At 38.9% G+C, this 27,311-nt stretch overlaps 1 protein-coding gene across 3 annotated transcripts in view; it reads left to right on the top strand.

The window, feature by feature from the left end:
• The first annotated feature begins 405 nt into the window (after positions 1–405).
• Positions 406–27,311, top strand: part of PPP1R12A (protein phosphatase 1 regulatory subunit 12A) — a 122,836-nt gene continuing 95,930 nt past the window's right edge. For 2 of the 3 annotated variants that reach the window (XM_055118111.1, XM_055118109.1), the window contains exon 1: positions 407–972. In XM_055118111.1, coding sequence (XP_054974086.1) covers positions 736–972 — 237 coding nt within the window. In that variant the 5' untranslated portion in view covers positions 407–735. Of the gene's footprint in view, positions 973–27,311 lie in introns of all 3 variants that reach the window. The other variant, XM_055118110.1, reaches the window with a different exon arrangement.

The following is a 27,311-nucleotide window of genomic DNA, read 5'->3' as shown; positions in this document are numbered from 1 at the left end:
ATTCCATCCCAATATCGCAGCCAGAGAGAAAACCCTCTGCCCTGAGCAAACGATTCCGGGAGCAGAGCCGGCCCGGGGACGCCGGGTCTGGCGCCCTGGGGGCCCTGGCAGGTCCGACCGTTGGTCTCCGGAACCCCGAGAGCGCTCAGCCCCGCCAGGACAACTTTCCTTCCCAGTCTCCGCCCTTGCAGGTTGGTCCCAGTTCTTTCCCCCCCCCCCCGCCTCCTCCCGCCACCCCCACCCACTCGCCGCAGCCCGGGCGGCCGGGACCACGACCACACCCGCTTCCCTCCGGTCGCCGCGCCGCCCCCGCCGCAGTTCGCGGGAGCGCTCGCTTCCTGGGGGCGGGCCCAGGCGCAGCGCGCGTGCGCACTGGCGGCGGGGCGCCTCCCTGCCCGGATCTCGCGAAGTTACGTTACACGGGCCGCCGCTGACGGGCGGCCGGGTCGGGGGCGGGAGGGCGCCTGTGGTCGGAAGGGAGGTCCGCCGGTCCGGCCGCGCCGCCCCAGTGCTCTGTGGGATACTGGAAGTCTCGAGCGTCTCCTCCCGCTGGCCAAGCCCTCCTCCGGGCCCGCGACGCGTAGAAAGAAGCAGTCCCCGCCACACACACACACACACACACACTCACGCACACACACACGCACTCCCCCCTCCCCCGCCTCCCCTTCTCTTCCCTCTCCGCCTTCCCCCTTCCCACCCCCCTCGCGATAAGAAGACCCGGCGGCTGGAGAGGGGATGAAGATGGCGGACGCGAAGCAGAAGCGGAACGAGCAGCTGAAGCGCTGGATCGGCTCCGAGACGGACCTCGAGCCTCCCGTGGTGAAGCGCCAGAAGACCAAGGTGAAGTTCGACGATGGCGCCGTCTTCCTGGCGGCTTGTTCCAGCGGCGACACGGACGAGGTGCTCAAGCTGCTGCACCGCGGCGCCGACATCAATTACGCCAATGTGGACGGACTCACTGCCCTGCACCAGGTCGGTGACCCCCCCCCCACACACCCGTCGCCCCCCTCACCCCCCGGCCGCAGGGCTCTCCCCCCCCCGCCTCCCCCGAGACTTAGGGGGGCGGCGGGAGGCTCCCCAGCTGCTGGGGTGAGGGGGCGGCTTCCCGCGAGGCTGGGGTTGGGGTGGGGGCTGCAGGGAGCGGGCCCCCTCCGCACCGGCGGCTGGTGGAGTTGGGAACCGGCTGGTTTCCGGGCTCGAGGGGAAAAGGGACTCTGAGGTCGGCTCGGGACCCCAGAGCCGTTTGTTGTGGACTTTGTGTGCGTGTGATTCGGGGACGCGAGCGGACCGTGTTCCTAAGAGTGGGCTTCGGTGCCTACCTGGGTCCTTGGTGTCAAGTGATCAACTCAGGGGGGAACGGGGTGCGGAGGTGGAGGGGGGGAGAGAAGACTCTGGAAGACAATTGCTAACCGGGGGGGGGGGGGGGCTGCGGGACCCCTCGGGCAGCCGCACGTCTCTGCCCCGTAGGTGGGCACGGGGTTTGCTGTTACTTTTCGGGGGCTCGATTCCGCGTGATGAGAATCAGAGTGATCGGGAGGCTCCGCCGGTGCCCTGCGAGAACGATTTCCTGTCCACCCCACCCCCCCGCCCGGTATTGCTCTTGATCACTGGGGACGGGGGCGGAATGGGCTTGTCATCGGGCCGGTCTGCGCGGGCAGGGCCTGGGGAACAGTGGGAGTGGGCAGGGGAGGAAGGTGCCCACCCGGAGCCCGACGGACTCGGCTCTCGGGAGGAGAGGGGGCCGACGTGCTCGAGCCTCGCACCCCCGGCCCGGCCGGCCCGTGGGTGTGCACTCGGCCGGGGAGAGGAGTGGAAGCGGGGCTCCCGTTTCCAAAGCCGGTTATCGAGCTCTTTTATTCCTTCTCCCGGGGTGGGAAAGAAGAGAGCCGGTCACAAACTTCTCTCAAAATGGATGCTTTGTGCACGTTAAAGTTTTATAGTTAGTCCGATTGGGATCTCTCAATGTTAGCCAAATAAGGAGAAACTATTGGCAATCCGGAGATAATGTTGTTGCTTTGCCTTTAACAGGCCAGAAGCAACACGGCCACGTAGAGTTATGCATAAAAAGCAAGTTTTTAAGTGGTACTGAGAGGTGACAAGACAGAACTCTCTTTTCTTAGGTGGGCGACTAGGAATGATTTGGAAAAAGAACATTTTGAAAAAATTTTTGCAGCAGTAACTTCTCCCCTACCGAAGGGTCGTCTTGCAGACTTTCTCTAAGTTGCTTTGCTTATAGTAGGAAGATCTTAACTGTATTTTCTTAATACAATAGAGAAACTTGTTTGGGAGGTCACAACTTTAGGCTTTATGTTTCATGTATATATTATCTCCCCACCTTTTTACAAGAGAGGCGCTCTATAGCATTTTTCCTTTTACTGCTTCCTGTTTCGTGGATGACAGGTTGTTTTTTTTTTTTTTAAGTTTTGTTTAATTGAATTTCTGTATGAAACTTGGCTTATGTATAGCCCTTGTTTCCAACCTTGACTGGATGAATTGAACTGACTGACAAATCACTGGACAAATCTGGAGTTCAGAATGTGACACCCAGTAAAACTATAGCTTGGTCTTGAACTCTTTCTTTATTCCATTAATTTAGAGTCTCTAGTATCACAAACTTTTAATCTAGCTGAGATTTAAGGTAGGGCATAACTTTGTATTCCAGAATCATGGTGTAGACAAAAACTCTTGGCACTAAAAATGATAATGCAAGTTAGTTACAATGAATCTTTTCGAATTTCTTTCAAGTGTAATTACACGTTTTGAATTGATTCTGAAAGACAGTTATTGTATGCTTGAGGTCAGGATTCAATTGGATAATGAATGAAACTAATGAAATAAGTGTTTTTAATAAAACTAAGATGTCTTTAATAAAACATAACTGTAAACAAAACATTTATGGGTATGTTTTGTTACATTATCAAATAGAAATTTAAAAGTTTACAGTTGTGAGAGAACCTAATTGTAGCCTAATTAGATGAGAAGGAAAATTTCTGAAACTTAAATTAATATACTGGTTTAGGTAGGAAAAGAGAAACATATTACGGTTTCTTAAGAATTTGGTTTTTTTTTAACCCTTTCATTTTGAACATATTGCAAGACTTCTGTAACTTAAAGCATTTTCCTTAACTGAATTCAGTGGTTATTTTATAGGCGTAATGTATATTGAGTATTTCATTTAGTTGATAAGTGCCTAAGCAGAAGTTTCCAAGTTTACCCGTATTCATTTGCATACCTTTTATAGTTTACATAGTCTGTGAGATCTTTAAAATATCAAACATTAACATTTTAATTTTATTATCATTTCTTGTTGTTTTTCCATCGTGTGTGTGTGTGTGTGTGTGTGTGTGTGTGTGTGTGTGTGTGTGTGTGTGTGTGTGTGTGTGTGTGTGTGTGTGTGTGTGTGTGTGTGTGTGTGTGTGTTTCCCCCTCCCCAGAACTAGTATGCGTTAAGCAAATTCAGGACAACAAATAGTGAGTGGTGATAAGCCTTTATAAAAGAATCATAAGAAATTTTTAAGCTATTAAGAAACCTCTTGAATGATACTTATTTTAAATACTTGCTCTTTAAGTCTAAAATGACCCATAGATTTAAGGCCTTTGAATAGTTTTTTTTCTCTCGCGAAGGTCATAGAATACCTAGTTTTTTTGTACCAATTGGATTATTTGCTAAATCAATAGAAATACTCATTTGCCTTTAAGTTTCAATCAAGTGACTCAAATTTTACAGATAGAAAAATGGTTTCCCACAAATATTTCTTTATCTTACATTTAATTTCCATTTTTTAACATAAATAGCTGATATTCAGAAGTAACTTTGTTTAGTTGAATGTTTTCTCTACAAGTTATAATACCCAGTTTTCAGCTATTTCAATACTTCTATATAACATAGGAGTGTTATCTGTATAAGGGGCCGCATTGTGTGTTGTCAAGATTTCCTTTCTTGTCTTAGAGCAGCCTCTTTTACCCAAAACTAGAAAACATCCTTGACTATAAACTTAGCATACAAATTGCTGATTTTTGGGAATATATCTAGAGTAGATTTTTGCTCTATCATAAGAGTTATCAGCTTTGATTTTTAACTGCCTCGGAGTTGTATATTGCCTTTTTAAATCTATGTTTTAGCGTACTTTATGAAATGAAGATTTTAAGAAAGTTAGAGTGTTCTGTAAAATGCCCAGCTGATTCATACTGTTATTGGTATGCATAAAACTAAGAACTGAGGTGACTTCTAGTAGTTTGAGTTTATCCTTTTGATTTTACCTTAAAATCTTATTTCCTGCTTCTGTGTCAGGAACTTCTAAGTCAATTTCCAACTCTCACATTTCTGCAAGAGCAATAATTCCTCATTCAACTTTTCGACTGTTAATGAAATACTGATTCAGGACAAAGTATTATTTAATACCGTTCTTTTATTAAGATTATTAGTAGTAATGATAGTAAATAAAAGTGCACTGTCTTTGCCAAAACTAGCTATTACTGTATTTACATATGCCTTTATGGTTTCTTCAAATGATTATATTACTCAAACATGACTTTATTACTCAAACATAACTTTTTGTTGTAATTTAATTTTATTTTTACAGTTTTATCAAATAGGTTTAGTTTTTATGTATACTTCATAAACTTTGTAGTTTATCAGTATCCTTTCTTATACATCACTGAGGAATTCCTTTAAGGTCAGCATGAAACTTTCTTCACCAACTCTTACTGATTTTTTTTAATCTGCAGATTAAATAAGTTTTAAGCATGATAATTATTTCTTACCCCCTTACTATATATAGTCAGTTTTCAAAATTGCCTTTACATCAGTTCCTTTTTTTTTTGCCACTTTCATAATCAGTCCAGTTTATACCTTTATTTTTAACCCTTGTTTGTAGCAATTAATTGTTTTCCCTGCTCCTATTCTCTGATTTAGTCTAGTTTTCATATTGCTTTCAGAATTAACATTCGCTTTTGGTTGTCCCTTCTCTCCTTAAACTAAGATTAAAATGTTACACCTTACCTGTCTACATTGTGTTCTTTTACTCTATTTTCATGTTATGTTTTAGTTATACTACAATATCCTCCTTTTCTTTTTTTGCAAATCAAAATCTGAGACAATCTTGAGTGTTCAGCCCAGTTGCCAGCCAAAAGCAGTCTTTCTGGCCTTTGAATTTGTGTAATGTGGTGGCATGTAATATGGGAGAGACACTGTCTCCTTGCTGCTCAGTTCACCTGATATTTGCTTTTCTGCTTCTGTTAGGACACTTATTACTGAGTACTGTTTGTTTATAAGCTAATCTTTTTTGATTGACTGTAATTACTTAGTCCACAGTTTCATATCCAGAGCCAAGCACAAAATAGGTGCTCACTAAAGATTTATTGAATTGTATCTTTACCTCATATTGTAGGAATGGAGTTTTAGGATTTTATTTATATGCCGGGAGATAACTCTTTGAAATTCATCCACTATTAGACATAGTATAATTTCTATGTTTATAAAACAAATGAAAAACTTTACATTTAAAAACCCTCAACCAGATTAAATTTTAGTAAATAAGATAAGAAAAATACTTGGTTGAGTCATTGATGTGCCATCTTTTTGAAAGATTTTGTTCTAATAGAGCTACGTGAAGTGGTTTCCAATGGAAAAGAGAGTGGAAACAGTTGATACTAGCTTGTTAGAGAATAGTTGATTGTATAGAGAAGCCCTATATAAAACTGAGTATAGAGCTTTATAATTGTTTACATGGGGGAGTCAGGAGTAGAGTTTTTAACCCTGTTGAAACCGTGGAAGAATATAGTGGGCCATGTGAAATAATTTAAAATTATTTGAAAGAATATATAATACAGATTATTTTCTCATAATTTTTTTGGAAGACTTTATACTGGTGGTTCTTGAAATTTTTTATTGAAGTCACCCAGTTTATCTTTATTTGTTTGCGGGAGTATGGGGTGGGGGGGGTAGAAGGGGAACCACCAGCATTATTCAGGGCTTACTCATGGCCCTGTGCTTGGGGATCACTCCTGGTGGTGCTGAGGGACAATATGTGGTGCCAGGGATTGAACCAGGTTGCCTGGATGCAAGGTCAAGCACCTTAATCCCTGTAACTATCTCTTCAGCCCCATTTTTTAAAAAACTTACTAAGCGAAATAAAACTTTTTTTCTACTTTATGAACAATTCATTGCCTCTCTGCCTATGCAAACAAAACTTTTTTTTTTCTATTTTACAAACAAAACTTGTAACCGCAAACTCACTTCCTGCACGTAAATGGACACCCTAGCCATATGGGGTATACTTGTAGGGCCCCAAGGCCCATAGTACTGCCTTTATAATGTCTTCTCTGCAGTTTCCGCCTTTCTCCTTCTGGCAACAGTTTTGTGGTATGACTTTGAAGTGTTATAACCTAGACCATCTTTCATGTGTTTCAGTGTGATTGCGAGTTGTGACTGAGCATTTTCTATTGTAGCCAGGTAGAAACACTAAATAGACCAGGAATTTTTTTCATGGGACATTTGTTCCCACATTTCATAAATGCTGTAAAGAAAAGCAAGAAAGTACTTGCACTTAAAATCATTATTGAAAAAGTATATAGTTAACATGATTTTTAAAAGATTTTTAAAACTATTCACTTTAGTGCTTAAGTGCATTCCACCTTGAAGCCCTACTAGATTTTGTAGAACATTGTAAATGCTGTTTTATTTCCTGAGATTCTGAGTGCTATAAACTCTTTTCATTGCTTCTCTCCCTGCAGAAATGTGAAATTTGTCATTTTTACCCCACCTTTGTTTTGAAAATTTTGGGGGGGTTCCACAGTCATATTAAATGTTAAGATGGAGCTCTCTCCGGTCATTTTGAATTTATTCTAACTTGGTTTGGTTTTGGTATGCAGTAGGCATGTTCAATCTCAGTCAGCAGAGAGAGGAGTGGGTTGGTGAACATTTGTTGAGGATTCTATGGTTATGTTAAATTCTATGGTAGGTTCTTTTACAAACTCCTACTTTCCACAGTTTCCTTTTTCTCTTGCTTAAGGTTACTAAGATAATGGCAGAGTTGAGTTCTAATAGGTATTTCTGATTCCAAAGCCCAGTCTTTAACACTCTACTAGCTGTCTTAAATTCTAAGAAAGTATTAAATTTCAGTCATTTGGGTTGATGATTAGACATTAGAAATTTCTCTGTAAATCAGAGAATCAAATGAAACACATACACAGTATAATTTTTTCTTCATCTACTTTTGCTTTAGCTACCCAACACATTAAAGATCTTTTTATAATTGAAATACAGTAGATTTATATATCTAAATTATTCTCAGAATCTGTCCTAAAATTTAGGAATCACCAGGATTGTTTTTGACCATTACGTTACTTAGAATATTTGATTAAGTGCTTTAGGAAGTTACAAAGGAAGTTACAGAAATCTGTGGCATAGAGTTTAGTCTAAAAACATTTTTTTTCTTTATCCTAATAACAATTTATTTTCATTGGTTTTGATAATGCTTTGTATATATTCAAATATACACAGATATTTAACTCTTAATGAATAGCGATAAATTGTAGGTAACTTATTAGCGATTTTTTAAGGCATACTTTGTTTTTACCACTACTTAGCTTGCTTTTCTGAATTTTCTTTTTATACAGTACTTTTTACGCATAGGATTTGAAGCATGATATGCTGATAAAATTAGCCGAACTAACTTCTGAATTAGTAAAACAAATATTTTAGTATTAAATTTGAATGTAAAAACTTTAGTTGGAAGTTAGGGATATTCAGGTTATAAATGATTTCTTGCCTTGGGAAGAGTGCTTTAGGAGTGTGGCACTATTGTCCTATTGTCCTGCTGTTCACTGATTTGCTCAAGCGGGCACCAGTAACGTCTCCATTGTGAGATTTGTTGTTACTGTTTTTGGCATATCTAATATGTCACAGGTAGCTTGCCAGTCTCTGCCGTGTGGGCGGGATATTCTTGATAGCTTGCCTGGCTCTTCGAGAGGGAAGGAGGAATCAAACCCGGGTCGGCCGCATGCAAGGCAGACGCGCTACCTCTGTATTGTCGCTTCAGTCCTGGGAAGAGCTATCAAATTTATTTTTTTTAATTGCTATTAAGGGCACTGTTTGAATTGTGATTTGCTTGTTGATATTCAGGTTACTATTCTAGAATTTTAATTTTTCTGGATCAGGAAAAATAGTTTTTTAAAGACTGAGACAGTATAGCATAATTTTTATTCTGCCATGTTAGGACATTAAAAGCAAACATTTGGTCAGACTGATAGCACAGTGGGTAGAGTGCTTGCGGAGGGGGCAGCAATTGCTGAGTGTAACTCTTCTCCACCCCCTCTACCCCCCAAAAAAAAAACCCTCTAAAGGCAAACATCCTGATCATTATCTATTATCTTTGTCATTTCATAAAGAAAAGGGAAGATTTTAATAATGAAAGGACATAGTCTCCAAATAATGGGCACAAGTATAAAATTCTTAATGCCCTTTCATCTAAGTGAAGAGTAGCTGAAAGTAGCTGACAGATCTCTTTATTTAAATCTGTCTCTTCCTTTTGGAAGAAAATGATAGAGTGCAGGTGGTGGTAGGTCATCTAATGCCTGGCATACTTATCCTTAAGGACTTGGGGGAGGGGTGTATGATTACCTTAAGAGATACCAGAGGTGAATGACAGCTTTCTGCAGGAACCACTGGTTTCATATTTGTAGGCTGTGTACATGTAATCTTTCTCTGGAATGTATTTCCCAGTATATATTAGGCCATAGATAAAAGCATGAAGTGTTTAATTGCTTTACTACTGGGGCACACTATGATTTTTTAACTTGCTGTTTTCACTTAGGTTTGGCATTTATACAGTTTCTGCCGTTGTTAATGTATCTTATCTCTGGGCAAAATAGTGACTTCTTTCAAGGAGGTACTTTTGATTTATTTTCCTTTAAATCCCCTTTTTCTATCAACATTTTATTTTAGCAGGTGCATGGAAAATGTTTGTAGACTAAATGTAGACTAGTCTTGCAAAGAGGAATTTAATAGAAAATAATGGCAATCTGGGTAAATATAACTGAATTAATATACACTAATATATACCGAGAGTATCCTGCCAGAGCCTGGCAAGCTACCCATGGCGTATTCGATATGCCAAAAACAGTAACAAGTCTCACAATGGAGACGTTACTGGTGCCCGCTGGAGCAACTGGATGACAGTGCTACAGTGTAATAACGGGTCAGGAATATAGCTTTCAAGTGTCCAGCCCCCACCCCCTCCATTCATTAGGGTGAGGTCCAAAAGCCTTCATCCCCTACCCCCTCCATTCTAATTAAAACCATGTACAAGTAACTTTTGTATTTAGCCACACCTGATAGTTCTCAGGGCTTACTCCTGGCTCTGTGCTCAGGGATCACTTCTGGCAAGGCTGGAGAGACTGTGTGGGATGCCTGTGATTGAACCTGGTCACCCTTATAAAGGCAAGCACCCTACTTCCTGTAAATCTCTGACCCCGACATTAACTTTCATAACAAGAAAAGGTAATCTTGCTACAGTCAAAATTTAACAATCTTAGTTTTCTTTTGAAATCAGATACATATTTCTAATTACCAGTATTATCAGAGTTTTGCCCAAATTTTAGAATAAAGTTTAAAATAATTTTTTTAAAGTATATCATTGGCAGTTGGTTTACTTAGCCAGTTAGACATGAATCCCCAGTATACTGGTGTTAAATTATTTCATGTTTTCTATGTATTTTAATCACACTTTTCTTTTAAATAACACTTTCATTATGAATATATGTATTTTCTGGCCTTAGTGTTTTAGTTTTTTATTTCTTCATTGTTGAACTGCCAAGCCATAAAAATACAAATCATTTACGTGTTATTGCCCTAAGTGTGCTTGCTTGACTTGAATAATCTTTCATGGGTGGAGACATTCCATCTTGTCATGTGTTATAGGTATTTCTGAAATGACATGAAGTATAAACCATGTAAAGGAATGAAGGCATTCCTCCAGTGCCTTCTTGTTAGTAATTATTTAAATATATTATGTCCATGAAGTAAGATCTTTGACAGGGAGAACTTAAGTATTATTTTAACTTAATTATTTCACATTTAAACTGAAACTACTTTTTGTTTGAGGTACAATAGAAACCATACAGTTACAGGAAGTTTGTGTCAGTTTCTTCACTACCTGCGGAGGGCAAAGAAGAAATTTTCTGAAATACCGGTTGATAGCCTCTTAGACACTAACCATAGGGACTAGAGTGAGAGTACAGTGGGTTGCATGTGACTGATATGGAGGTTCCATCTCCAGCACCACGTATGGTCCACCAAACATGCCAGGAGTGATTTGGTAAGTGCAGAGCCAGGAGTAAGCCCTGAACACTGCCAGGTGTGGCCCCTAAACAGCAACAGAAATGCTAGTAGTCATGTAAAAAATGACAGTGTATTTCTGTGGATTAATAATTAACACACACACACACGGACACACCAAATTATTAAAATGGTTATAAACATACCAATTTATACTTTTTCTTGGAACATTTTTGTAACTCTTTGTAGTTTCAGCTCTACTGTATTGTTTTAAATAGCCTTAGACTTTGGTTATTCTCTTTCTGGTCAGTTTTTAAATTTTGAAAGCAGTCATTGGAAACTTGACTGATTAATAAGGTAGCTCATGAGTAATGAGAGTTAAGTACTATCAGTGGTAAATATCGTTACTGGTTAGATGATATTTTCTAAATAGTTTCTTATTGGAATCTAACCATAAAGAGGCCAGCTGGGATCTTAGTTAAATCTTTTTACGTTGGATTTAAGCATGCTTTCTATGTTGGATTTAAGTATGCATGTTTTGTTTTATTTTGGTTGAAGGGGTCTAAAGATCAAACCCAAGGGTCTTACACATACAAAGTATGTACTTTGCCACTTGAACCATATCACTGGCCCTGAACATGATCTGAGTAATAGACTACTTTGGGGCCCGAGAGATAGTACAGCAGGTGGCTGTACAGTACTTGCCTTGCAGATAGCCAGTGAGGTTAGATCTACAACACTGCACGGTCCCTGAGCTTGCCAGGAGTGATCCTCGAGTGCACTGCCAAGAGTAAGCTCGGAGCATCTCCAGTTGTGCCCCAAACTAAAAACAGTTCATACAGTTTTTGGTGGTGGTAGTAAGGGAGGCTCATAAGAGGTGCTCAGGCAGTCTGGGGGGCCCCATCAGCAATTCTCGCCAGTATTTCAATGCAGGGGCCAGAGAATACATGCAGTCGGAAAAATTTGGCTCAACCCAGCATTGTTGGGGCCTCCAGGACTGCACCTGACACTACTCAGGGGACCTTGGGTGTCAACGATCAAACTCAGGACAGGTGCATTTGCCGTAAACGTTATATTGTCTCCCAGCCCCTGTATTGTTTTTCTTAAGAGATTAGTATGGATGATGTGTTCAACAAGTTCCATTGCCTTTCCAATTTCATGCGATTACATATATAAAAACTGCCTTGTTTCAAGATTTTTTTTCTTTCAAAATAATTTACCACTGGGCAGAGAGATAGTAAGCCTTAAGGCACTTGCCTTGCACATGGCTGTTCCGGTTCCGTTCCTGGCACCACATGTGAGCCTGGGATCCCCTGAGCACAGTGCTAAGATTAAGTCCTAAGAACCATTGGATGTGGCTCAAAACAATAGACACTAGATTTCTTGCTATTTGGCTCTTTGAAACGTCACTGCAATAAAATGACTCACTGTTTTCTTGGCATTTTTGTCATGCGATACTAATGAAAATGATCTTAAGTTATTGTAATTAAATCAGTATCATCTACTTTTTCTTTTTGTCTTCCTAATATTTTTATATTTTAAATCTTTTAATTTTGCATTCATAATTGTTTACTGTTCTGTGTTTCTGTGTTTCATTATCTCCACGCCCCCACCCCTTCAGATTTAAGAATTGTTAAAGCATCATAGAAAAATAATAGAGAAGCAAAATGTTAAAACAGAACTTTAGACCTGGAGCTAGTATTTTTTTGGGGGGGGCATATTTGGACCATACCTGGCTATGCTCAGGGGTTACTTCTGGCTTGTGGTTCTCAGGAAGACCGTATGGGATGCCAGGTATCAAACCCAGGTCAGCCACATGCAAGGCAAGTGCTCTACTCACTGTACTGTTGCTCTGGCCCCTGGCACTAATACCATTTAAAACGTTGATAAACTCCATTTTATTTTTTTCGATATAAATTTCTTTAGAGAATCATTCCCTTTTTTTCCCTCTTATAACCTGTTCTTAAAGTTGTAGAAATATTTATATTAACAAATATTGGTAATTATCTTCTTTTGACTACATGATTTTTCACTGTTTGTGTGTTTGTGTGAGGGGGGGAGAGAGATAATGCACAAACAAGCATGTAAGAGCTTTTTTGTTTTGGTGGGTGTGGGATGCTGGAAGCCATCAGGACTGTTCCCTGTGGGGCGAGAAGGGCCATGCTCTCAGTGCCAGGGTGGGACTCCAGGACCCTGAGCATGCCAGTATTTTACATGTAAACCCCAAAATTAATTTTCCCAGTCTTAAGATGATGAACACTTAGTACATTTCTCATAAGGTGAACATAATGCATTCAAACATGAACATATTTGCTTAGTCACCAAATTGCATTATTAGGATTCTTTGGTTTTTGTGTTTGCAGTGCTGATCATTGAACCCAAGTCTCCTGCATGCAACTTTTCTACTGAACCACATTCCCAATCTCTGGGATTATTTCTTTAAAATGCCATTTGTAATTTATGGTTTGCTCAAAATAATGTGATGTTTTTAGTGTTTGTTTATGCAAAAGACTTTTTCAGAAGTTTCTAGTATGTCTAATATAGAACACTTAACCTTGAGAGTTCTACTGCTTACACATGCCTGTTGTAGTTATAATATGAGATGTCAGTTCTTTTTGCATATTCATGTAACAGAATTAAAGGATTTTTTCTGTGTGATATGCTATTGAGTGCTGAGGGATAAATTTTTCAAAGTAAAATACATGCTAACATTACCCTCATGGAGTTGACGGTAAAATGAAATTACTTTGCCACCAGGAGATAACACTTCATACTCAGTAGAATGGCTCTAATTAAAAATAAGATGAGGGTTTCACTTGGGAGGGGCCACACCTGGTGGACTTCAGGCATTGCAGTGCTTAGGGAACTGTGTGGGGGCATGAACCAGACCTGAGGCTCCTGCCTCAAATCATACATTAGCCCTTTGAGCTCTCTCCAGCTCTATAAAAACAGCTGGTGATTAGGGAGCCCTCATACTTGGCTGGTGTAATGTAAAGATGTTTAATAATTTTTGGAATAGTTTGTCACTTTCTTAAAACATTAAACATTACCATATATTTTGACTGATTGCCTAGATACATATCTGAAAACTAAAATGTATATTCCACACAGAAATATGTATGCTGGTGTTTATGTTCGTAACAGCATTATTTTACTTTTGACAAAAAAATTAAAATGGGTATTATGTATGGGTCAAGTAGTAGAACATTACATTGCATGCCCTACTTGGATTTGATCCCCTGCACTACAGTCTTACCTTCAGCATTATTGAGTGTGAATCTGGTTTGTTATTATTATCAGTGGAATGTTATTTTGGTGGGTGGGGGAGTACTGATGCTCACTATAGGGTAGATGAACTTTTTTTTCCCAGGCCACACTGGTGGTGGTTAAAGCTTACTCCTGGCTCTGCTCAGGGGTCATTCATGGTAGTTCCCCAAATACTGGGGATCAAAGCCGGGTCAGCTATATGCAGCAGGCACCTTATTTCAGTAATATCTCTAGCCTCATAGATAAATCGTAAAAATAAGCTAAATGAAAAAAAAGCTAATCACAAAAGACCATTACTGTTTTGTAACATAAACTCTATAACTGTTTGTGAAAGGTCTAAAACAAGTAGATCTATAGAGGTAACTGTTAGTTTAATGCTTACCAAAGGACTGGAGGCGTAGAAGGGAAATGAAGAGTGCTTGCTCATAGATCTCATGTGATTCCAGAGAACAAGTCTAGGCCTTCACTACAGAGCATGTACTTCAACCCTTTGCCCCATCTTCCCCTTCATAGTTCAAAGGATTCTTCTTAGGGTAATGATAATGTCCTAAAATTAATGTAGTGATGGTTGTATAGCTTTGAATGTTCTAAACTCATTTAATTGTACACTTGAAATGGATTATTAATATGATAATCCTATCAGTAATTTGTTTTTATTTTTCTAATGTTTTAGTGAAGCAAGGTAGTTTTTATTGAATGAAATTTGCTTAGAAAGATGTGCTGGGAGAAAGACAGGGAAAATACATCAAGAGGAGAACACAGGGTGCTCCAGAGTGGAAATGGGTAAGCCAAGAAATAGAGATAAGCAAGTTACATATGCGTTCAAGGGAGATCATTGGCTTGCAAAGCCAGTGATGTTTTACGTAATGAGTGAAATCATTTATTGTATTAGTGTTCACCATTATAAATTGAGGCAGTAGGGTCAGAAAGATAGCACAGGAGGTAAGCATTTACCTAGCTCTTTGATGCTTTGGCCAACCTTGGTTGGATTCCTGGTACAGTGTAGTTAGCATCTATCAATCTCCCAATGCCAGAATTGTCATTGCCCTAATATAATTTACAGTATGCTGGGGTATATAGGCAATCACATATCAGATATATATATATATATATATAATGATATGTAATAGTATTAAGTACAGTGGAAGTTTAGGGGTATAGTGTTTGCACACCTGGCACTCTAGAAGTGTTAATCCAGACAATTGCTTGGGGGACCCTGCAGTACCAGGGATTAACCCAGCTGTTCTGTATGCAAAACATATGCTCTAGGCCTTTGAGCTTTTCCCCTAGTCCTGCTGTTGAAGTTCTAGAAGTTTCATCTCACCTAGATTTGGGGAGAAAGTTTGTATTTGATGAGTGATGAATTGAGTGTTGTGAAGGAAAGGAGAGGATATGCAAAACCTTCAGAAGGAAGTACCTTTTACAGAGAGGTATAGAAAAGTAGGATTAGATTATAATCTGGTTAGATGAGATTGAGTTTTCTCCATGAGGTAAAAAAAATACTGTAGTTTGGAACACGCAATAAATAGTACAAGACTTGGTCAGGGAGATTAGGAAGTTACGTAGTCCAGAGAGCTGAGCTAGCTAGTTGCAGCTCTGTTGAAAAATAATAGGTATTTGAAATGGATCTGCTTAAGAGTATAGGATTCAAAGATGTTCGTGAACTTTGTTTTTTGGTTTGAACAATTTGATAAATGGAAGCGGGTTTACACAATACATTCTTTCAATAAATACCATGTGCTGATTGTATGGTTCAAGATTTGAATGACAGGACTGGAAGGAGAGTACAAGGGTTAAGGCTTTTGCCTTGCACATGGCCAACAGTGGCTCAGTGCTGAGCACCGCATATGTTCCCAAAAGCACCATTGGAAGTGACCCTTGAGCACAGAGCCAGGAGTTAAGTGCTCAGTACTACCAAGTTAGACCCAAACCACCCTCGCCCACACAAAAAGAAAAATAGTGATATTGAGGGAGATAGGTGAGCAAAAAATAAAAATCAAATATAAAAAAGAATATTAAAATATATTAAATGTATGTTAATATGTATTAGGGCACATATAGGATGTTGAGTCAGCAAGGAGAGGTGACCTAACTGATACATCAAAATTTTGTTGTTGTTGGTTTTGGTTTTGGACTTAGCCTTCTTTCTTGGAAAGTATGAAGACCAAGTAGAAAAATAACTGAAATTGCAGTAAAGCTTCAAGATCAGGATTCACAGTTAGACTTTTAAGGCTTTTAGTGAACTACCTAAAAACACATGTAAAATTTTGTATTTGTGCCTTTTTCAGAAGAATCTCCTGAGTAAAGCCATATTTACTTTTATCTGGGGAGCAGCACAGTGATTTTTTTTTTAGGGGGGCATAGAGCATGAACATGTAACTGTTGAGAGGAATAAAGAGGTGGAAACAATAACATTTCACAGTTTTAGAATACACTTTTATTTGCTAGATTCCAATATGAGTTTGCTGAAAACATGGTGATTTATCTTTACTTCCTTTATTGACAAGGTTGACAAATTTAAGTGAAGGAAATGTAGCAAACCCATGAGTATAGGTTGTTTTTTTTTTTTTTTTAAGTAAAAAGGCTGTAAATATTTTTGCTTAATCTTTGTGGTTAATGTGACAAAATGTGTGGCGTGAGTGTTAGGATGAACTGGATTAGCCATGGCGAGCCACCATGTGTAGGCTGGTGGTCTGCTCCGTCAGTCTCCGTTTACTCAGAGGGAAGGCTAAAGTAGTGGGCTTCGTTTGTGTTTTTTTTCTCTTGGTGCTTCTTTACCTTTTACCACCTGCACACCCCTTTTTTCTGAGAAATGTTTACATAATCTTGATGTGTAGGTATATAATATGTAGGTATATAATACAGATTTACAAATCAAATAAATATTTGCTGGAATAAATAATTTGTTTTAAAACAAGGTTTTTAATGTTACACAACCTCTCATTGAAGTTGCTACCCACAGTTTTAAGAAACTAGGCATTTGGTCTTGAAGTGGTCCTAGTGGGTCTCTCTTAGCAAATATATCTGCTTTAAGTGTAATTCACTAATGTACTTGGAGCTGATAAAACGTTTGGGAAGGTACAAATATTGATTATATAAATAGTCTCAAAATGTATTCAAGAAATAAATCTGCTGTTCTCATCTTTTTTGCTTTCAACATCTCTTACACACTCTTAAAGTTTGGCACAAGTAAAACTGGGGAAGTCTGCTTACAGTAGATGATGATCTCAGTGTGTATGTCCTGGCCATGTTGAATTCTAGATTTGCAAAATTTTACCGATGAGGGAAATTAAACAAAGGACAGTCTCTATACTTTTAAAACTCCAACTAAATCTATAACTATCTCAAGAAAGAATTTAATTTTTTATCAATATATTTACTGTCTTGTTTTTATGTGTTACCTATCAATATTTGCCAGGCTCAAAGATAAGATTCTCTTATGCTGAAGTTGAAGAATTAAACTATCAGTATTTCATTCACTGTTACTGTCATCCTCTTGCTCATCGATTTGATCGAGTGGGCACCAGTAACGTCTCCGTTGTGAAAGTTGTTATTACTGTTTGTGGCATATCGAATACGCCACGGGTAGCTTGCCAGGCTCTGCCGTGCAGGCGAGATACTTTCGGTAGCTTGCCGGGTTCTCCAAGGGGGCGGAGGAATCAAACCCGGGTCGGCCGTGTGCATGGCAAATGCCCTACCCACTGGGCTACCGCTCCAGCCCAGCATTTCATTAATTTTGACAAATGTTTCTTGAATTTCTTATATGTACCAGGTCTGATACTAGGAGCTGCAGAATCCAGAATCTGGCAAAACAGGATTTTGCTCTTAATCAGATGTATATTGTAAATTGTATTATTTTGAAGGGGAAAGTACATATATAAATAAATGGATTTCAAGGATCCAATGTCTCGAGAGTTTGGATGGAATCTCCAGAAGTGATTATTGATTGAGAACTGAGGGGTGAATGGATGTAACTTGGTAAAGTTAGTGCAACTACATAGATTCGTGGTAGAAGATAGAGAAATAGATTCCTGCCAAAGGAAACTACATGAAAGTTCTTCATAGTAAGAAGAGAGGTAGCCCAGGGGTGGAGGTAAAGTACAGATTAGCAGGTCCTAGGAAGCGCTGTTAAGTTCATCCCATATTAAGAGCACCAGAAATGAACTTGCACTGATGATTTATAATGCCTTGATGTAATCATATTTTTTAAATGACTGCTGCTGCCTTTGAAAATGATTGCGTAGTGGGGAAGGGTAGGAAGACGGATGTTCTAGCTGGAGATATGTTCCAGAGCTTTTTTCACATGGCTTGACAGTTGAACCATCGTATAAATCCTGTGTTATGCAATAGTGTATGGATGAGGAGGAAATAAAAGGAATTCTATAGTCCGTATGTGTGAGAGATAATCCATAAAACAAGGTTCAGTGGATTTTGTTGGAAATTTTTGCAGTCTTTAAAATGTGCTGAAAGGAACATAGGCCAAGGAGGAGACTGTACCCAAGTGATGGAGATAAAATAAGGCTTTGGACCTGAAATTTTGGTTTTAGGAGATGGAGAATAGTGTAAAGAAAGGGTAGGAGGATGAATCATGGCAAGTCTATTCTTAATTCATAATTGGTGAAGAAATAGTAGTGAAGAAGTAGTATGTCATAGTAGAGTGAGTGAAGTCATTGAAGGACAGTAGCTGACCTGCAGAAGTTTCCTGCCGGTCAAGATGTTTTAAACTTTGGGGCTGGAGCCCCAAATAGCATAGCGGGTAGAGCATTTGCCTTGCATGCGACTGACCAGGGTTCAATTCCCAGCATCCCATATGGTCCCTTGAGCACCACCAGGAGTAATTCCTGAGTGCAAAGCCAGGAGTGACCCCTGAGCATTGCCAGGTGTGACCCAAAAAGAAAAAAAACAAAACAAAGATGTTTTAAATGGAAACAGTTATAGAATTTTCATATAATTATATTAAAATTTAAAATAAATCCACAAAATAAGTATCTAATGTTTCAGTTACCCCATCCTGTTGAGTTACTTTTTTTAGAATAAGTCAGCATCTAGCATATTGCCCTATTTTCCACCCAAGGAATATGATTTGCTGTCAGTTGTATTTTATTGAATAAATAGTAAACACACAAATATTTTTAGGTCAAATATTGACTCAACAGTTATATGAGATATGTATTCTTATTATTCCATTATACTAATTAGAAAAATGAGGTAAGGTTGTGGTTTTATAACAAAGTTTTACAAAGGTCACAACAGAACACAAGAATTAACAGCTTAAAGTTCAGCCTGACCCAAAATGATCTACTCTTAAATACTACATTGCTGTGTCACTGGATTACTTGAAAGACCAGATTCTGTCAAATTCCTGACAAAATTTGAGGACAATAGCTAGGCCAGAGCAGATCCAGATATAGGTCAGTTATCTTCCGAGACTGTTCCAATGGGTGTTCCAATAAACTTCCTGAACTTGTCCAGGAACACTAAGATTTAGCTTTTGCTTGTAAAATGCTTTCTGTTCAGATTTATAGCTACTACTGGACAAGAAATTTAGGACCATGTTGGGCATGCTTATTTTTATGTTATTTTCTATTATCAGTTCTAAATACTTGTACCCGGGCTAGAGAGAGCTCAGTAGACGGGAATGCATTCTTTACTGTTAGAAGCTCTGACTCTCAGTCTCTGGCACCTTTTGATTCCCTGCATTCTGCTGGGATTGTCCATTTCCAACTTTAAAAGACAGAAAAGAAGGAAATACCCTTTGTTGAAAATGTTAACAAACATTTAATGACTAGAAAGGGTAACACTGACAAGCATGTTCCATTAAGTTCTTTAAAAGGTGCCTTGTATGAAAAGACATTGAATAGCTGTCTTATTAAGGGCGAGAGAGGGTACGGCTATTGCCTTGCCCGTGGCTGACCTAGTTTGATTCCTGGCACCACTCATGGTCCCTGTGCTCTTTCTGGAGTGATTCCTGAGTGTGGAGTCAGGATTAGGCCCTGAGCGCTGCTGGGTGTGGCCCCCCAAACAAAGGGGGGAAAAAAGTAAAATTCTTACTAAATGCTTGTCTATAATTTTCAGTTTATTATGGAATTATATACCTGCTTTTCTGCTAGCCTCTGCTCTTGTGTAAAGTCAGTTTTTCCATTACTAAAACTGTTTGTTTTTACTGGATAATCTGATTCCAAGTTTAGAATGTCTACGTTTTATGGGACTGTGGATGACAGGGAGATAAAAAATGAAAATAAAACAAGAAAAGCAGTTCTTAGTTTCAGTAGAAAAATTCAAAGGCATCTTTTTTTCCCTCCCGTACTATAAACTGCTCTCTTCCTATTTTGGAATAAAGAGGAAAAATAGAGCTCAGTTTAGGTATGGTTTGGTAGCTTTCATAGACAGTGCTTTAGACTATCAACTATCCCCCTTTTTTTATTCTGTTCTTTCTTTTGTGGGTTTCTTTTGTTGTTGTTGTTGGTTTTGAACCATACCCAGTGGTGCTCAGGATTTCCTTTCTGGCTGTCTGTTTAGGGATCATTGTGGTGGTGCTCAGGGAACCGTTTGTAGTTCTAGAAATCAAACCAGGGTTGATTTCATGCACGGCAACTGCTTACCCTCTGTACGCTCTTTCCAATTCCATCACCCTGTTAGAAGTAGAAGTGAATTTTCAGATTATACTTTATTCTCAAAACACTGAGATTTTGCATTTTTGAAAGAAAACCTTTATCTAGGAAAGTGAAAAACAAATTATTAGTAACAACAATGCACCCCATTCCCAGTGGTTCATATGGAAAATAAAAAGTTGTATTCCAAAACTTTACTATAGTAAACAGCCTGATTGATCCTTAGGCTGTTGAGGATGTGGTACTTAACATACCATGACATCTTCCTGATTTATACATCACAGATATAGCGGTCTTCTAATGAAAAATTATATTTTTATACCGTCATAAATTTGGTTAAGTCTACCGTTACTGAAAGGAGACAGTAGTAGCTTGAAACTTTGTCTCTTTTGAAGGCTTTTGCTCTTTACCAATTATTTAATTTCATCTCTTCCCAAGGAGGTAATCTGCACTTAAGATTTTTTGTTTGTTTTAACATTAACATTTTTCTTTAATTTGGTAATCTTATTAGTATAGGAGAAATATTGCTCAAATTTTCTGTCCAATTCCAAAAGTAATTCTGAAGTTCAGTTATAATGTTAAAATTGTCTTTGAAAGCTAAAGTATGTTTTTTATAAATTAATAAGTTTCATAAGTTAAAAAATATGAGCAGGGGCCAGAGAGATGGTCCAAGGGTTAAGGTCCTTGCCTTTCGCATATTCGACTCTGGTGTGATTCCTGAAGCATAATGGTCTCCTGAGCACTGTAGGGAATAACCCTCAGGTACCACCTGGGTGGATAAAAATAAACTTTAACTGAATTAATTTATGAAGTATAATAGGTGTTATTACATGCCATAAATTTATACAAGAAGAGTGACTTTGTTTCTACTAATATTTTCTAAATTTTGACATTTCTTAGCATTCTTTTTTCACTACTCATGGTTGTATGGGCTGGAGTGATAGCACAGTGGTAGGGCGTTCGCCTTTCATGCAGCTGACCCGTGTTCGATTCCTCTGCCCCTCTCGGACAGCCCAGCAAGCTACCGAGAGTATCACGAATGCACAGCAGATCCTGGCAAGCTACCCATGGCGTATTGGATATGGCAAAAACAGTAACAATAAGTCTCACAATGGAGACATTACTGGTGCCCGCTTGAGCAAATCAATGAGCAACAGGATGACAGAGTGACAGTGATGGTTGCATAGCTACTGTGTACAAAACCTGTGTGTGGAAGTTGGGGTGGAGACCGTGTTAAAATGCTTACCAGAATTTCTTTATTCTATGTTATATTGATGTTGTCTTTCATTAAATTTTTCTCTGTCTTTTCAATATGTGTGTCCTTTTTTTAAAAAAAAAAAAAAGAAAGAAATGGCTTTTGATTGTATTATACATTGGAATCCCATTTTACCATATGACTAGTATTTGGGATCAGGCACCCAGAGGCCACCCCCTGTGCTACTTGAACTGGCATTGTAGGCCAGGTGGTTTAGTGCACAACCCAGTTATAGGTGGCTCCAACTGGCGGTGCTGCGGGACTCCGGTAGGAATCAGGCAGGGGGTCTCCCAGTGCAAAGTTGGTACTGCAGCTCTTTACACTATCTTCTAGCCCCCTTTATGGCTAATTTTCTTAATTTTTGCCATTGAAAGTGATCATTTCCACAAGAACACAATCTATATATTTTCATATATCCAATTCTGTTCTAGGTTTTCATTACTTACACTTTTTTATTTTCAGAAATTATTATATGCATTCTCTGGCTCTTATTTTTTAATTCTTTGAACTAAAATTCTGTATATCATTGTTTTTCAGTACTAAGTTTCAGGAGTACACTCACCTGTGTATTAAGATATATCATATTTGCACTCATTTTAGTTCTTTTGTTGTGTTTTGGGTACACATACAGTAGTGCCTCAGGGCTTCTCCTTCGGGCTTTGGGCTCTGCAATCAGGGATCATTTTTGGCAGGATCTAGGGGATTATATGTGGTACTGGGGGTTGAACCTAGGTTGTCCATGTGCAAGACAAGTGCCTTACCCACTGTACTATTTCTTTAGCTCCTGTTACTTCATTTTGCTGAGTGTTTTTATGTATATGAATCTTAATGGGTTACAGTGGAAACCACTTGCTATGAATTCTTTTCCTTATCTGAGTTCTTCCCCTTTCAGATTGTAAAGTAAAAATAATAACTGCAGTAGATTTTTGCAGTATGAAATGAGATTGTGTACATGAAAGTATGTTAGCATAGAGACTTTCTTACCCAGAAATAAACATTTAATTCTTGACTATCCTATTACAGATCTTTCACTGGTGTTTGGAGTAGAAATAGAAAGTATATTTATTGAGTTTATAATCTGTTTGGGAATACATTCATTCTTGTACGTGTAAGAATGAATGTATCTGAAATTACTCCAATCAATTATATATATTTTATTTAGTTATGTACTTATAAAGTGTATTGTTTTGTCCCAGTCCATCGGAGTTGAAAAGAGTTTAAGTAGTTGCTTTCCTGCTTGTAAATATATAAACAAAGCAGATTTTCAGGGGGAAATTGTGATGAGGTAAAGGAGAAAAGATAGTTTTTATGTAGAGGGGAAAATGTTTAGTGACAGTTATGTAGTGTGAGTCTCATATTCTTCTAAAGAGCTTGGAATCAAATTATTTTTGTCTTTTCCTCAAGGACTAAAAAAAGATAACATGTGCCATATGTATGTAAAATTAGAAAGCAAAGTATGAAATTATTGTACCCATCTCTAGATTACAGTATTCATATGAATACTAAAACTTAGATTCAGTTTGATGGGTGTTACTGGTAACATCAGTTTTCCTTGTAAGGTATACAATATTAGGGAAAAATTTTAATTAAATAAGTTACTTTTAAATACTTACAAGATCTTTGTGTATATCAGGCAAATTAAATTTAGAATTCAGTTTTATGGTTTTTAAAATAGGAAACTTTCTCAAATTGAATCAAACTTTAAAGATTAAAATTAAAGATTGAAAAGTAACACTTTAATTAAAAAATTAGATCACTCTAATTGTGATGATTAGAGGACATACTGGATGTATCAAATTGATGTCTCAAGTACAGTTAACAAAAGGCATGAGTAAATGTCATTTCTTCATTTGACTTTTGACTCTACTGATAATATCAGTACCTTTGAAACCCAGAGGAAATGGTGTTTTTTTTTGTTAGAGAATACTTAGAATTGAAATTCACTTTGTATTTCTCTTGGTGGGCCACACCCAGCAGTATCAGGGGTCACACATCCAGCGGTCCTTGGGGCTCCCTGCTGTGCTGTGGTCTGAACCTCCCCTCCTGTGTGCAAAGGTTGTACTGCAGCCTTTTGCCTATCCCGCCCTTTATCTCTCCCTTTAAAGGTATTGCTGTACAAGTTGGATAAAGTTGTTGAGGTGTCAGATTCCAAATTTTGGAGCGGAAGTAGGTTGGGCTGCTCCTGGCTCTGCTCTAGAGAGAACCCTGGTAGTGCTTGGGGGACCATCTGCAGTGCTGGGGACCTTACTAGCTAGGGTGGGCCGTTCGCACAGGAAGCACCTTTCTTCCGGGACTCTTGCTCAGCCTCAGATGCCAAATTCTTGATAAGACCTGTTTCGTACACTGCTCCTCCCCTTTCAGGAGAATCTCTTTTCCCTTCATCCTTTCAGATACGGTTTATCCTAAGGAGCCTGTCTCCTTTCTTGGCTGTTGTTACTTGTCCTATAAAATGTGGTATATACCATGTTTTTTTTAAATGATTTTGTTTAGTGTTTGGTTAGTTAAAATTATACTCACTGAGTATGTGTTTCAATCATGACTCATCTTTTTGTCTAAGCTGTAGTAGATGTTCACTGGTTATTGAAAAGGTCTGAGTGGTGTGGTAGTGCTCATCAGGGGCTTTCAGATCAGAAACTGGTTTCGCTCCTCGATGTTCCTGAAGGAGGAAGTTTACTGTGAAAAACACTAGAGTTTTAGGTTTACCTGCATCTTATTTAGATATGTTTTCTTGTCTAACAAGAATTAACTATCAGGAACTATTTTCATATATATTAGACATGACTAGTCCGTTTAGCTTTCACATTTTCTATAAAATGAACTTCTGCTGTGCCTTTTTTAGGTTGTTCTGTAACTATAAAAATTAAATCTCAAAATTGTATAAAGACATGGAGTTTTATTTATTTTTGGTCAAAGGACTGCAGCATGTAGGAGGCCTGGGTTGGATGCCCAGCATTGCATGGTCCCCTGAGATGTGCCAGGAAGTATATACCCCCCACTCCCACCCCAGCCCAGCACAGCCAAACACACACAAAATCTCCAAGAGATTTTTTTTCCAGTATTAATTTAGCTGCCAGAACTAGTAGCTACTAGGTATTGTTGCTTAATCGGAGTTTAATAATTGACACCTAAAAAGAAAAACAGTAAAGTCAAATTACATTTATTTTTCTTTTTTAAAATGACAAGGAAAAAAGCTTTGGGAAGATTTTTATCAAAACTTACTTAAAAGGGGGGCCAGAGAGATAGTACAGTGAGTAGGGCATTTGCCTTGCATGCGGCTGACCCTGGTTCAATCCCAGGCATCTCATGGTCACCCAAGCACTGCCAGGAGTAATTTCTGAGTGCAGAGCCAGGAATAACCCCTGAGTATCGCTGGGTATGACCCAAAAAGCAAAACAAAACACCAAAAAAGCAACCAACTTAAAAGGGCTTTGTTTTAAGGGTTTAATTTAGTGGTGCTCTGGGTTTACTCTTGGCTCCGGACGTGGGGTAGGGGATGGGGGCTGATGTGGTGCTGCGGATTGAACCCAGGTCACCAAATGCAAGGCAAGTGATCTACCCACTATATTCTCTTTCTGGCCCTAAAAAAAGCTTGGAATAAATATATAGGTACTCGCACTTTTTTGAAAATTGGGGTTGTGGGCCACATCCAGTGATGCTCAGCACTTTCTTTTGCCTGGGTCTGTCGTGGTAGAGTTCAGGAGACCATAGTTGATGTCGGGACTCTGTTAAAATTGATCATGTATAGGCTAACACCTTAACCTCTGTGCTGTTTCTCTGGCTTTCTTTATACATTTGGGTTGTGAGTTTTATCAGTGTTTTTCAGGAAAACTTTTGAATTATTTGCAAGAATTTAAGTAAAATCATAATAAAAAATAAAAGCCCTAGAGTTATCTATGTTTCATGTATTTGATGTTTCTAGATTGAAACATCATATTCTAGTTTCATAGGCATTGCATCTGTGGGAATCCCAAAGCCTTATATGGTCAAGACTTAAGACTTAGCTTTCAGACTTTCAGTGAAATGCAAGGCAGCTCTCCAAAACAAAAAAAAAAAAAGAAAAATGAACTTCTGGCTTTCACTTCATCTTCAGTATCCTCTTGGCTGTTTTTATTGTCACAGTAGCTAAATTATAAGAACCTCATGTTCATTGGGAGTCTTACTAGTGGAAGGAATTCCTTTTGTGGCAGTAATTTTATGCTAGAATGCTAATGTTTCTTGAATAGAACGATGAATAATATACATTATATAATCAATCTTTTAAATGGAAAGTAAAAGTGAAATTTACTTGCTTGGATTTCTTTCCTGTCTTGCGTCTCCTGCTGTCTACTCCTGCTGGCAGAGGTGAAAGTGAGCATTCAAGAGCTACAGTGATAGTCAGAAAAGACTGTTAAAACAGTAATTTTTGTCAACATGGGTGTGTCTTGATCAGTTCTGGCCATCTTTTGGGCTTTTTGTTTTATTTAGGGGCACTGAGGTTGGGCCATACCCAGCACTGCTCACAGGCTTTTCTTGCCTCTGAGTTCATGAGAGACCCCCGGAGTGCTTGTAAGCTGATATGTGGTGTTGGGAATTCATACTGGGGCCAGTGAAATGCAAGGCAAAGTGACTGGACCCCTCTAGTCTTTTTTTTCCCCTCCTTTGGAGATTAAAGGTTTTTTTTCTGACTGATCATGAGTATTTCTCTCTGTGTGTGTCTGTGTCTGTGTATCTGTGTCTGTGTCTGTGTGTCTGTGTACATACATATAAAACTTTAACATAGATTAATACATCATAGGTGCTACAATTCTTGGTATTATTTGCACTTGATAGGAAAAGGAAGGAAAATATTACTCCCCCTAATTTAAGGAAATTGCAAGATGTCAAAAGAAAATTGCCAGATGTTTTGTCACTTTTTCAATCTACTGTATTATTTGATATGACTTGGACAAATTTCTCAGCTACAAACCTACAGGTGACAAAGAATTGGCAACTTCTTGTATTGTTTGATTTGTTGGGGGCCACACCCAGCATTACTCAGGGCTTACTTCTGACTCTGTTCTCAAGGATCACAGTGCTTGTGGGGACCATATGCAATGTTACGGGTAGAACTGGGGTGTGCAAGGCAAGATTACCTCCTATACCATTTTTTATGGTGTGGTAACTTATTTCTGAGTCCTGAAAATTAAGCAGTTATACTTGCAAGTTCTTCCATTCATTTGACATTTGGTTACTGTCTAATAATGTATTCTCTATACTCTTAGGAGTAACAATAGGAAGCTTGTCCTTGAGTGTTAATAGTGCAGTGAAATCAGAAGAGAGGAAGATGAACTCGGAGATAGTACTTGTGATCAGATATTTATAATACTGTGTTTTAACTCTGTCAGCCACAAGTGTACTCTGTTTTACAGAAAATAGAGCAACATGATAATTAACAAATTGGAAAAGGTGTTATAAATAAAAGTAATTTAAATTGCTTAAAAGAAGATGAAATTGAGTAACAGTCTGTAGGGTTCAGCAGTGCCTCGGGGCTTGGCACCCTTTGTTTTCTTGCAAAGAAGTCAATAGTTCTTCTCATCCTTAGTTAATTCTTGTGATCAGAAAGACTAAACTTTTGTTACTGGGTTGCTTTTTCTTGGCAATTTAATTCTGTCAACCTTCTTTTTCTAATGGAGTTTAAAAGTTTATTCTGGGCCAAAAAGATAGTAAAGCAGGTAGGATGTTGCTTTGCACACAGCTGACTTGGATTTGATCCTGAATGTAGTCCCTGAGCCCTGCCCAGAATGATCACTGAGCATGGAATCAGGAGTAAGCCTTGAGCACTGCCTGGAGTAGCACCCAAACCAAATAATTTTTTTTTTTTTTATGATTTTTGACTAGTAGAATAGGAATTAAGGTGCTTGCCTTGCATGTGACCAACCTG

Source organism: Sorex araneus, chromosome 10, assembly GCF_027595985.1.
Source record: "Sorex araneus isolate mSorAra2 chromosome 10, mSorAra2.pri, whole genome shotgun sequence".
NCBI classification, from domain to species: Eukaryota; Metazoa; Chordata; class Mammalia; order Eulipotyphla; family Soricidae; genus Sorex; species Sorex araneus.
The sequence above is the reverse complement of the archived record's forward strand: the minus strand, read 5'-3'. Positions and strand labels throughout refer to the sequence as shown.